This window comes from Vitis riparia, unplaced genomic scaffold (assembly GCF_004353265.1).
Source record: "Vitis riparia cultivar Riparia Gloire de Montpellier isolate 1030 unplaced genomic scaffold, EGFV_Vit.rip_1.0 scaffold763_pilon_pilon, whole genome shotgun sequence".
NCBI classification, from domain to species: Eukaryota; Viridiplantae; Streptophyta; class Magnoliopsida; order Vitales; family Vitaceae; genus Vitis; species Vitis riparia.
The window spans coordinates 61,293-74,951 of NW_023269774.1; the positions used below are offsets into that span (position 1 = coordinate 61,293).

Below are 13,659 nucleotides of genomic sequence, written 5' to 3' on the forward strand. Positions count from 1 at the left end.
TAAGGAAGCCAATTCTATTTTCTCATGATCCCCAATTCCATTAATTTTTAAAAATCTATCACATTTGCAAATCCACCCACTATGATTCCCACCTTTAAAATTTGAAAAATGAGTTTGGAAAGTTGTATTTGAAAGGAGTTTGTACTGTGTAAGTTATAGTCCGTCTCTCTTTCATTGATTGAAGTATTGTCCTTATTACTTAGCTCCTCCACTCTAGAAGTTATGTGTTCAAATTTCAGGTTCATAGTTGTGATCATCTTTAATAGTTTCGATAAGGTGGCTACTTGTTTATCCAATGAGTCCTTCAATTGGTTAAGAATCCCTTCAAGTCTACATTGTTCTTGCACTCTAGTCCCTTTTGCTATGATTGGTGCCAAGACCTTTCTCTAATACCAATTCTTATGACCCAAAGAAAAGAGGCAATTTGAGAGAACAAATCCTGTGTTTTCTTATTGAGAAATTTTCTAAGATTTTTTCCATTACAATCTCCCTATTTTATGTAAGGTACTTGCCTTACAAAGGATAGACTAGATGAGAACACTAAATCAAATATAGAAGAAAATTAAATTAAAGAAAACAAAGACACTAAATTAAATTAAAGAAAGTAAAAATATGAAGGGATTTTAGGGATCCTTCACTACGACTGTCATAAAATTTTGGTTTTCCATTCCCTCATTGCAAACAAAAAAATTCTGGTTTTTGATCCCTCATTGCTACAAGAAAATTTTGGTTTTTGATTCCCTTACTACAACCACAAAATTCTAGTTTTTGATCCCCTTGTCCAGAAAATTCAAGTTCTTTACCCCTTGTTACTACTAAAATTTTTTTAACTTTCCTTTTCCTCAAAAGTTAGAGAATCTGACCTCAAATATTACCCTTTTGGTTAGCCCCTAAATCATGGAAATCTCCTCTCCATTCACCTCCCAAAAATTCTCCATCATGATCACTCCATCTTTTCCCAAGACTCTACCCATTCCTTTTCCAACCTCCTTAAATCTCTTTGATTCACTGCAACTTTTTGTTTCTTTTTTCTTTTTTCCCTCTTCAAACTCTCCTCACAATCTTCCTAAAACTGTACCTTTCTTTTCTTTTTATTCTCCAAAAAAAATTGAGGGGTTTTAGAAAACAAACGCTTTTGAACCTTTCAAAATTATTTTTAAACCTATCATAAGGTATTAATTTACAATTGTTTTTTTTAAGTAACACTTTTAAAATTTAATTGAAGTTATCTTTTTAAAAGATAGCATTCAATTCGATTCCTCCTAACTGTCATAGATTGAAAAATATTTTTTGAATTATCATATTTTTTTAAATTATTATAATTTTTTTTGTAAATCCAAAAAAAAAAGTCTTGGCACTTTCAATTTTTTAATTCCAATTGATCCATTTCCAATTAGGCCCAATTACATGATACAATGACTTTTATATTGGACAATTGATGTTATAAACCCACCCTACATTTCCAACTAGGTTCAATTATCTAACGTATTTAGCTTAGATATCCATTGACATTATAAAACCAACCCACAATTCCAATTAGGCCCAATTACCTTATAAAATGACTTTGGACAACCCATTGACATTAAAGAACCAACCCACATTTCCAATTAGGCCCAACTATCTATTATATTAAGCTTGGGCAGCCCATTGACATACTAAAACCAGCTCATACCCTTAGTTGACTTTACTTTAACATGTTTTTTGATTTTCAAAAAATTGAGAAGCAACTTCTTCTTTTGTGTAATTGATGAATTGAGGTATTCAATAATCAAGTTGGTATTTCAAATGCAAATAGGCCTTGATTCTATGACAAATCATACAACAAATCTTTGATTTCAAAGGAGACATGTAAAGGAAAGAAAATAACAAGAAAATTAAAGATGAAAAAAAAAACTCCAAATTCATTTAACTTACGTTAATTTTCAATATAAAGATCAAATAATTTTGAAATGTATAAATTTCTAAGTAATTTTAATTACGTTGATTTTCTTTTATACACTACTAAACCATTCCAAAGCAAAACTCTTCCTTTCAGTATTCTAAACAAGAAAAAATGGCTCTAGGTGGCCCACAAAAGTTATACCACAGGCCAGTGGATCTATAAATGTGAAAAAGAGAAATTGTTTATAAAATCAAATCATTTTTCATTCAAGAATTGGTTAATTGTAAATGAAAGAACATTGCATGCTCAAAAAATGGGTATGTCAAATGTCTGTTTTTAATTTCTCACATCTCAATAATAGTTAATGCATCTGCAAATGACATAACTAACCCATATATGTTTTGGGTATCAACTATCTCTATGATTTCATGATTCATAATGCTTCAATGACTTTTCCATTTATTGGGAGATATAGTGAAAACATTGCACTTCTCAAAAGAGCAACAAAGAAATAGTCCGGACCCATCAACATGGAGACATGGTTTAGGTTAAAAACCTAACAACCATACAAATATAGTGAACACCAACACCAACAATTCCTATTGATTGATTCAAACCTTAAACAGTATTGCATATTCTAGAAGTTGGGATTTCCTCCATCCCTGAAGGGAAAGTAATAATAATACATGGAAAAGGAGAAAAACATCACATCAGCCTTATATGGGATTCTCAAAGAAGTGTCCTTACACGACTTGCACTACAAGAAAAAAGAGATATGGTGACATTTATAATGAGTCACTATAAACATAGGGTGTCACTACAACATAGCGTCACTTTATCCACTGACACCATAGAGGGTACCAATTGGTGACATATTTGGAAGCGACACCAAAGCAGATAAATGGTGATACATTCAAAAGCGACACCATATATTTTTAGTTATACTTAATTTGATATAGAGTTGCATGAGATATATAAGGTGTCATATTAAATGCATCACCTTTTAGTTATGGTGTCACGTTAAATGCATCACCTTTGAGTTATGGTGTCACATCATTGCAAATAATTATGGAAGATATGGTTGTTTTTTTATTAATTATCCTGTTGATTTTTGTAATGCTTATTAACAAATAAGATCAACTTGTGTATATTTTGTCCATAAATATAATAATCATATCACATTTAACTTATATTTTCATAATGCTTATGGATTAACCTGTAATACATTGCATCATCCAGTGATATTTGTATATCAAATGTTTACAAAATGATAGTACATCAAACCCACCGAAACTAAAAAAGAAAAGTGAATACATATTAAAATATGATTTAGAAATGTTAAGCATTCCAACATTCATGTATACCTGCATTTCATATGCATAAAATCGGCTAATCATAAAATGACACAAGAGTTGCATCCAAAAACCCAAAATTCTCAATACCAAATAAAGTAACATTGATGTCCTATAATGTATGACATAAGAGTCACATCTAAAAACCCAAAATGTTGTTGTTTCTTTCTCCTTTCTTTTTATTCTTCATAATGTCTTCCCAAGAGTGTATACCTGCATTTCATAGTTTAATGAGATTTAGAGTTTTATTGAAAATAAAAATTAATTGATGTTATAAAAAATAAACAAATCTAAGTACTAATGTTTTTTTTTTCTTTTTCCCATTTTGATATAAAAATAGTTTGTAAAGAATAAGTAATGTTATACAATACCAATGGAAAATTCATATAACAACTAAGGGACTCATCATGCATGATCATGATTTATCAATATGATTCATGATTAGTTATAACACAAAAGAAGTTAATTCTCCTCTAATTTCATCAAATTCTACCTGAGAATATGTTTTTTTTTTAATCATAAAACTGAAATCAAATGAGAATAACGTTAATATCATAATAATTGGAAGTATGAAACTAAGTACAATTCATTAAATGAGTAAAACCTTTAATACAATAATTGTAGAATCAACAATTATCTCTTTAATGAATTTCATAACAAAGCAGTCACATTTGAACTCAAATAAAAACAATTCAAGAAAATAAAAAATAAAGCAAAACTACAAAATCAAAAAATAAATCTAAAATTTTAGAAAATAGTAATCTTCCACTTAAAATCTACTCTTTTTAAATTTATTTTTTTATAATTCATTGTGCTTTTAAAAATCATTTTTAACATTTAATTCTTTTTATATATTTTTTTAAAATTAGTATGAGAAAGAATTAAAGAACCTTTCATAAAAATTATTATTTTTTTAGTCATAACTCCAATTAATATTTATTTTTTCTAATTAAAATAATTAATAAAAAATCTAGATATGAAAAATATGTTCAAATAAAAATAATAAAAGATTAAAACATCAAAGGAAAATATATTCAATATTTTAAATTTTACTTTTGATATTCTTTAGATTAATAAATTATCAAATATCTTTTTTAGAAAAAAGAAAAATGAAGAAAATTAAGAGTTTTATGGAAGGGATTGGAAAATTTTTTTGTAATAAAAGGATTTTATAGAAATTTCATAACCTTGAAAGGAAAATTTCATCATCAATCTCAAATTACTCCAAAATTTGGTCAATGATATAAAAACAATAAGAAAAGAATACAAAAATAAAACAAATTTTTAGAATCCTTTTGAGGGAGATGACAATATTGAGGGAGATGACAATATTGAGAATAATTTTCTCAAAAATTATTTTCCAAATATTACCAAACAATATCTTCATCACAACATATTATAATATTCTTAGAAAATAAACAAATTAAAGGAAATTTCATAGAAAATCAAAAGAAAATTATAAAATATCTTTTTCAAAAAAAAAAAAAGTTTTATGGAAGGAAAATTTATGTAATAAAAGGATTTTATAGAAATTTTTTAACCTTGAAAGGGAAATTTCATCACAATTTCAAATTACTCTAAATTTTGGTGAACGCATATAAAAACAATAAGAAAAGAAGGTAAAAAAAAAAAAAAAAAAAAAAACATATTTTAAGAATTAAAAAAAAATATGAATAGAACAAGATGAGATATTAACCATAATACCATGTAAAAGAATTAAAAAAAAAAAATCAAAATATGAGATTTGATCATTTTTATAATTATAAAAATTTTCATTCCTATTTAAATTTTAAAAAACAATTCATTTACATTAATAAATAGAAAATAAAATTAATTTCTCATTGTTAATTCCAACATTCTAAACCAACTCCAACATGGTATGGAAACTATTTCATTTTTCCTTTTGTGGGAGATGACAATATTGAGAATAATTTTCTAAAAAATTATTTTTCAAATATCACTGATACATATCCTCATCATAATATGCTATAATATTCCTAGAAAACAAACAAAAAATCTCATCAAAAGAAATTTCTTGTAAAATCAAAAGAAAATTTCATACTGTAAAATGTTTATCCCTCATTTTGAGTATGAAAGATATTAAAAAATCATTCATTTATCTTATTTTCATTCGTTTTGGGGTTTATGGATTTAACAATGAAACAAAAGATATGGTGGAATGTTAAACCTAATTTTTACTTTCCTGCAACTCAATAAATAAAAAAAAACACTATTTACACAATCTACATTACAAATATACCAAATCAATGAATTTAAATCAGTTGTGCTAATAAAGATTTTGACATTAATAAAAAAAAAAAATGATAGATCTAAAAGATTTTGGGTTACCTGAGAGTCTACGAAGTAGAGAAGAACAGTTGTGTGTGAACTATGGGTGTGAGAAGAGAGGTAGAAGAAAGTTATGGTTATGGGTTATGGAATGAGATTTTTTTGGATTGTGGGAATGTGGAAATAATGAGTTTTTTTTTATATACTATCATTATTCTCAAAGTGGGCCCATTTAGTTATAATATTTTAAAATGTTTATTTTATATGGTGTCACTTTTTTAAAACTGACACTAAACTTAAAATTAATATCATCTATCCTAATTAAAATTTTTTATATGATGTGTCACCTTTATGAATTTTAAGTCATATGGTGTCATTATTTTAAAAGTGACACCATAAATAGTGACACCATAAATTATTTTTGTTGTAGTGTTGATTTTCAGTAACAAGAACTTCAGACTTGATCAGAGCCCAACAGTTATCACCAATCACAACCTACAATCGTCACTGAAATTTCATTAGGTCACAACCAACAACCACAGCTATAACTCAAGTAGAACTGGACCAGGAGTAACTCAAGGCCATCCATCTGATCAGTCTTAAACTTGGGACTTTTTCAATCTGAATGAATTATTTTAAATGGACTAATTAAATTCTAAATTTAGATGTTTCAAATTTATTAATGGGTCAATTCCATTATAGACTATGTTTTTTTATTTATGCAACAACTGTATTGGAAGTGATGCAAATATAATACTTCTAATTTTCCAAAAATTTCAAATGGTAGAAGACCATTTTGCACAGTTCAAAACTTTTTGTATTATTTAAAGAAGATTATCCTCCACGTGTAAAGCTAAGTAATATTACTATACATGAAACTGATAATTAAGTGGATTTAATCAGGTGAATTGACCTTCAGTTTCCTGCTATCTCGAAAAAGAAAAAAAAAAGTGCAACCAGACATGGGACAATTCCCACACTGTGCCCAGGTCAAATTAGTTAAATTTTGATTCAACCTACTCAAGAGGTAATTTCATACCAACTAAAAGAGCATGAAAGTTCGCAATAAACTCACCCGGGATTTGGAATGACATTTTTGGTGGTCATCTTATTGCCATGGTGCTGTAGGCTCCATCATGGGAAAAGTGGGAAATGACATTGGGGACATGTCCAACTATCTGATAATTTTGGCCACCTAGTCGCATACTATTTGTGAATTCTCTTGACATATCCCAAAAATGAATACTTGTAAGGGTTTTGAGGAAGCGAATGCCAGAGGGCACCTCCTCCAGTTGTGGGCTAGGCCCAATTTCAAAACGTTCGAGTAGAGGCAATGCTCCATCGTGTATTTTCAGGGTTTTCAGTCCATTCATGTCACTGAGTTGTAACCGTTCTAGTTTCTGAAATCCTAATTCCGAAAAACACAAACATTCACCGTCGTATGCATTGCAGAGGTCAACCTCCAATAGATTAGGCAGAGCTTGGAGGACTTCCACTGGATCATAGCTTAACCTGGACCTTCTTAAACATACACGAACTAGACTTCGAAGTGTGGGAAGCCATTCTGGCAACTTGCTTAAGCATCCTTGGAGATAGAGCATTCTAAGGTATCTGGGTGGAACTGACATGGTTTCTAACTTGAGAATATCATCACCCTTTGAACATATGCATAAAGATTCAAGGTGCTTCATATTTGAAATGGAGGCACAAAGTCTTAGCCCGTCGTCTTCCACAAGGTTTGTAATGCCCAGCCTTCTCAACTGCCTCAACTTTCCCAGCTCTTCAATTAGGCCCATCCCGTGATTTGCCTCCACATGACAGAGCTTCTGCAAGTCTAGCATACTGCCAATCCCCTCCCCTATATGTATTCCTCTAGTACAATGAAAGTACCATTCAGGACAGAATTTATAAGCATAGGCTAGAATATGGCGCAGCTTTCGAAGCTTCTTGATCTCAACTGGAAGCGCATCCACAAGGGAATGTTTGAGATCCAAAGTTTGTAGGTTCTGTAACTTACCTATGGACTTTGGAAGCATCTTGACTTTTGTCCTCCTCAGACTTAAGTACCTCAAGTGGAACAGATTTCCCAAATCTTCTGGAACACTAGATAGAGGAGAATCTTCAAAATCCAATACTTTCAAAAGCTTAAAGTTGGTAAGGGATGTACCTGTAAAGAGCGTGGGCACTGCATCAATGTCAAAAAGCAAAATTGAGCGAATCTGTGGGTTCCAATTAATAGTCTCCACAACATTATCTGTGCTTTTTTGAACTGATCCACGCCGAAATTTTCCATCAAAGCTTGAGTCTTCTTCCCCAAAAGAACGACAAAAACTCAACTCCTCGGCCTTTCTGAGGATAATCTCACGCATCAAATCATGGACTCTGCAACTTCTAATTTTCCCTTTATAATCCACGCGGGACAGTTGAACCAAGCTTCTATGAATCAGTTCGGTCAAGTATTCTTCGGCAACCTGTTCCAATGTTATTCCTTTCTTTCCTTCGACAAATCCTTCAGCTATCCACAGTCGGATGAGTCTTCCACAATTAATGGAGTAGTCCTCTGGAAAAATGGCAAAGTACAAGAAACAAGACTTGAGGTAGTGAGGCAAGTCATCATAACTGAGGGAGAGAATTTGAGTGATACTTTCAAGATGGGGATTACTTTCTAATTGGGAACCAAGGCCATCATTAAATTTCTGCCATTCTAACTCATTCTTCTCTTTGGTTGATAAAGCACCGCCCATTGCCACAATTGCAAGCGGCAATCCTTCACATCTTTTAACAATATCAAGGGAAATTTTCTCTAATTCAGGAGGACAGCAACAACCCTGAAATGCCTTCTTACAGAAGAGTTCCCAGGAACTTTCGGGAGGTAGAGCTTGAAGATCGTGGATATAATGAAATGAAGATTCTTTAACAGCAGAACCTACTTTAACATTTCGTGTTGTAATTACTATCCTGCTGCCTCTTTTGTTTTCTGGTAAAACATATTTAATAAATCTCCAAAAGTCTAATTTCCAAACATCATCAAAAACAACGACATACCTTTTATCCTCCAAGTACTTCCTAAGTCGAGTAATAAGAGAAATCTCGTCCATTGCATCGGTACCATCAGGAATTGACCCTTTCCTTGCTTGACAGAATTGCTTTATTACGTTCCGAAGTACCTCCTCCATCTTGAATGACTGAGACACAGTGATCCAAGCATGGCAATCGAAGTGTTCCACCATCCTCTTGTTGTCATAAACCTTCTTGGCAAGAGTTGTCTTGCCAAGCCCGCCCATGCCCACCACCGAAATCACTGTTCGTTCTGGAGCTCCCTCTACCAGCCATTTTATCAATTCACCCTTGTGAGATTCAATACCCACAATTTCGGCGTCTTCGATGAAAAGAGATGTCACTCCCGGGTCATGCCATGGAACACTTGTACCACTGCAGCTGCCTGATCCTAGCTCAAATGAACTAACAAACCCATAAGTTGAACTTGCTTCCTTCAGTTTACCCACCTTTAGCTTGAGATCATGGACCTTGGAGGCTATCTCATGGCGTGGCTTCAGTTTCGGGAGTAGGTGAGAAATCTTACAGAGGAAACCAAGGACCCCACGCCGATGAGGGCGATTTGCAATGTGAAGTATGTATTCATCGACGAGATCTTCTATGCAATAAGCCGTCTCCCTTAGTTCTTGGACCCAAGTTTTAACGCCTTGGCTGGTGTCTCGTTTCTCGGCCTTTGCATCTGCATCCTTGAGGAAGGTTGGATGTAGAGCAGCTCTGTTTTGATACCTTCAACTTCGGTGTGGACACCTCTCAATAATCTGGCTTCATCAGCGAGCAAGGAGAGCAACCTATCGGTGACTAAAGTGACGGCGATCTCTGCCATCTCTTCCTCCTAACCGACTTCTGGAAGGCAGACTAATAATGAATGCTATGAGTTCTTGACCCAAATCCTCTTGGTCTTTTTTTAACTCACCCACTGGGAATCTAGTCCATCGCATAATGTTGTTTTATCAAATTATATATATATATATATATATTTGTATTTTATATAATTAAATCAAATATAAAAAGTACCGCATTTTCCTATAATTAAAAAAAAAAAATAGTAATAATCAACAACTACATGACTTTTCCTTTCACAGCCCCTTTTGGCTTTTTCTCTCCTTAACCATACATATCTGTTGGGGTTGTTCTCCTTCATCTTGGACACCACAAACAAACAATGAACTAGCCGCACTACTTGCAGCTCATGAAAGTGATGAAGCAACTCAGAATGGTGATTACATCGAGAGGATCTCTATGTTTTTATTTATTTATTTTTGTATATTTTCAAACTTTTAATTTTTAGTTTTGAATTTTAATTGAACCTAATTATTAACTTTGAAATTTAGTTTGATTAATTAAAACATATTTGGTTGTAATTAAAACTAAAAGAATTAAATTGTTGCACCAATAATTCTGTAATGTTGGTAGAGATTTAATTTTTATACATTTAATATTTTTAATTATATTTAATTAAATCAATTTATCTCAAGTTTAACTTTTGATCTGTATCTTGTTATCTTAATTATAAAAATATGTTTATTATAAATATAATTTCTCAGAGCAATCTTAAATGAAAAATATTTAAAGCTAATTATAATCTATAGATAATATTAATAAAATGAAATATTATTTGTTAACATTTTCAATTAATACAATTAAATGGTTCCTTTTTATGTAGTTGTATTATTTTATTAAAAATAAAAAAAAATGCTATATAAAACTTTATTAATTCTTTTTATTTAATTCTCTAAAATGAAAAATGACTCTAAATTAGATTTTTAACTTATTCAAAGGGATTTAAAAAAAAAAAAAAGAAAAAAGGAAAAAACTACTAGATCGAAATGATAAAATGTTAAATACATTTTAAAAAAAAAAAGGTCAATTAGCAATAGGTCTACAAATTGGGTGTATTTAGATCAAGCCAATTCGATTTTATGAGGTCCTAAACCATTTTACCACAACTTTTATAAAGCAAGGCATGCTTTTAATAGAGACCAAAAAAGACGCGGGTATTGATTTAGGTAGGCAAAAGATGATGCTTTAACATGGATTTTCCTCTTCTACAATTATAGAGACATGTGAAAATTTAAAATAATTAGATTCAATTGAAAACAAATTATTGCAATGCAATGAAAAATAATTAAATAAGAGAACACTTGTAAAATAACACCAATATGTATGGTTAGTGGAAGCTTTAGATTGTCGATATTGTTAGGCATTTTAAAACTTGGACCTAAAAAGGAAATTGCAAGTGACCAGTGAATCAGCCAATTTTATTAATAAACATATAACATTTGATTTGTTTATTTCCATAAATCCATGAAGAATACACATGAAGAAAATGTCGAAGTAATTTTAAAATTAGAAATTGAAATTTATTATGCACATATTCACATATGCATAACTATTGGATATGGAGGTATCCTAATAGCTTTTTAACTAAAAGTTAAGAATTAATATATTTTATATCTCTATTATTAATGTTTTTTTTATTGGTTTGCATTTTTCTTTTTTGTTTGTGTCAACTTTTTCAATAGTTTGTTGTCTTATTTGGTCATTTTCAATTTTGTTTCAAATGATGTTAATGTCTCTCCTACCCCTCCTGAGGTAAAAGAAAATAAAATTGAGAAAGTTTTATTTCATTTTATTAGAATTTATTTTCTCATTTAAAGTTTGAATTTTGTTGATTAAAATTTTATTATTTGGATTATTTGATGAATTTTTATTTCTTATTTGTGTTAAGGTTATGATTCTTACAAGAGGTTCCCAAATTTAAAAAATCAGTGGAAAAACGGAATTATTGTTTTGATTTGTTGTATAAAGTTTCTATATTGTTTACGTAAAATATTTATAACTTAAAGTTTAAGAGTTATGAAATAATTTCTTTTTGTATCATTGTAAGGGGAGAAAAAAATTGCATTTAATCCATAGAGTATCATGAACAAAATGAGGACATTATCTATAAATATAATGTTTTTTAATAGTATTTATGGAGAAAGTTTGATTATCAGAATGAGTAGAAGATATTGACAAAGACTCTTGTTTAAAATAAGAACTTTTGGAGTAAAGTTTGAAATATTTGACAAATTATATAATTGGTTTCAATTTGAATCATTCGAAGTGGAATTTTAGATTATAATATTTGTTTGATTAGATATGATCTAATTTTTTATAAACAAATTATGTTGATTAAATGACACAACTAATGAATCTATAGTATATGAAAAATTGTCTAGATTACATGCGTAATTGTTTAAATTATTTGTAGAAATATCTATCCTAAGAGACTTGGATGAATTAGCTCCATTTAATTACTTTATAATATTACTCATTGTGACAAAAAATAATCACAATCTAATCCTTTGAATATTTAATTTGTTTATTTCCATAAAAATTGAAATTTTTTATACACATATTCACATATGCATGAATATTGGGTATGGAGCTATCCTCATAGATTTTTTAATTGAAAGTTAAGTGTTAATGTATTTTTTATCTCTATTATTAATGATCTTGTATATATTGGTTTGCCCTTTTTGTTTTGTGTCAACTTCTTCAATAGTTTGTTGTCTTATTTGGTTATTTTCAATTTTTTTTTCTAATGATGTGATGTCTCTCCTACCTCTCCCAAGTAGTAGAAAACAAAATATGAGAAAATTTTACTTCATTTTTATTAACATTTGATTTATCTTGTTTAAAGTTTGAATTTTATTGATTAAAAAGTTTTTTATTTAGATTATTTGGTCAATTTTTTATTCCTTATTTTGTATTTAAGGTTACGATTCTTTAACAGGTTTTCTAAATTTGAAAAACTAATAGAAAAATGAAATTGTCATTTTGATTTGTGTATAAAGTATTTATATTATTTACTCAAAGCATTTCTGACTTGAGGTTTAAAAGTTTTAAAATAATTTCTTTTAAGAGGTTTAAAATATTATTTACTCAATCCATGAAGTATCATGAACAAAAGGAGGTGATTGTCTATAATTATAACATTTTTAACGGTACTTGTATAGAAAGTATGACTACTAAAATGAGTAGAAGATATTGACAAAGACGCTTATTCAAAAATGGGAACTTTTGGAGTAAAGTTTGAAATATTGTACAAACTATATAATTGGTTGTCAATTTCAATCATTTCTAAGTTGAATTTTAACTTATTAATACTTGTTTGATTAGATGATGAATCTAATTTTTTACTAACAAAATCATCTAGATTACATGAGTAATTATCTAAATTTTATGTAGAACTATCTATCCTAAGAGATTTGGATAAACTAGCTCCATTTAATTCCTTTATGATATTACTCAATGTGAAAAAAATAATCACAATCTAATCCTTTAAACATTTGATTTGTTTATTTCCATAAATCAATGAAAAATCTACACGATGAAAATGTCAAAGTAATTTTAAAATTGCAAATTGAAATTTTTATGCACAAATTCACATAAACTTCACTATTAGGCATGGAGGTAACGTCATAGATTTATATATATATATATAATATATATATAGATATATATATATATCTAAAAGTCAAGTGTTAAGGTATTTTCTATATTGTTAATATTTTCTATCTCTATTTTTAATTATTTTTTTTTATTGGTTTGTCTTTTTCCTTTTTGTTTGTGACAACCTTTTCAATAATTTGTTGTCTTGTTTGGTTATTTTCAACTTTTGTTTCTAATGATGTTGATGTCTCTCCTACCTCTCCTAGAAGAAAATAATTAGTTTCATTTTTATTAGAATTTGATTTTACTTGATTAAGGTTTGAATTTTGTTGATTATAAAGTTTATTATTTGAATTATTTGGTGAATTTTTATTCCTTATTCTGTAGTCAAGGTATGATTCTTTCAAGAGGTTTCTTAAATTCGAAAAACTAGTGGAAAAATTGAATTATTATTTTAATTTGTTGTATAAAGTTTTCACATTGTTTATGTAAAGCATTTCCAACTTGAGGTTTAAGAGTTTTGAAATAATTCTTTTTGCATAATTGTAAGGGGAGAAAATATCTTATTCAATCCATGTTGTATCAAAAAAGAAAAGGAGAAGAATTTCTATATAATTATAATGTTTTTAATAGTATTTATAG

At 29.4% G+C, this 13,659-nt stretch overlaps 1 protein-coding gene across 2 annotated transcripts; it reads right to left on the minus strand.

Moving 5' to 3' along the window:
• Positions 1–3,411: 3,411 nt before the first annotated feature.
• LOC117910511 (disease resistance protein RPM1-like) lies at positions 3,412–9,404 on the minus strand. Of its 2 annotated transcripts, none has more exons than XM_034824584.1 (2): positions 6,599–9,404; positions 3,412–3,447 (listed from the first exon to the last, which is right to left on the minus strand). In XM_034824584.1, the coding sequence occupies exon 1, from the start codon at positions 8,805–8,807 to the stop codon at positions 6,627–6,629; it is 2,181 nt and encodes a 726-aa protein (XP_034680475.1). In that variant the 5' UTR covers positions 8,808–9,404; the 3' UTR covers positions 3,412–3,447; positions 6,599–6,626. The 2 variants fall into 2 exon arrangements, with proteins under 2 accessions (XP_034680475.1, XP_034680474.1); XM_034824583.1 differs by lacking the exon at positions 3,412–3,447 and adding an exon at positions 5,959–6,018.
• Positions 9,405–13,659: the final 4,255 nt, after the last annotated feature.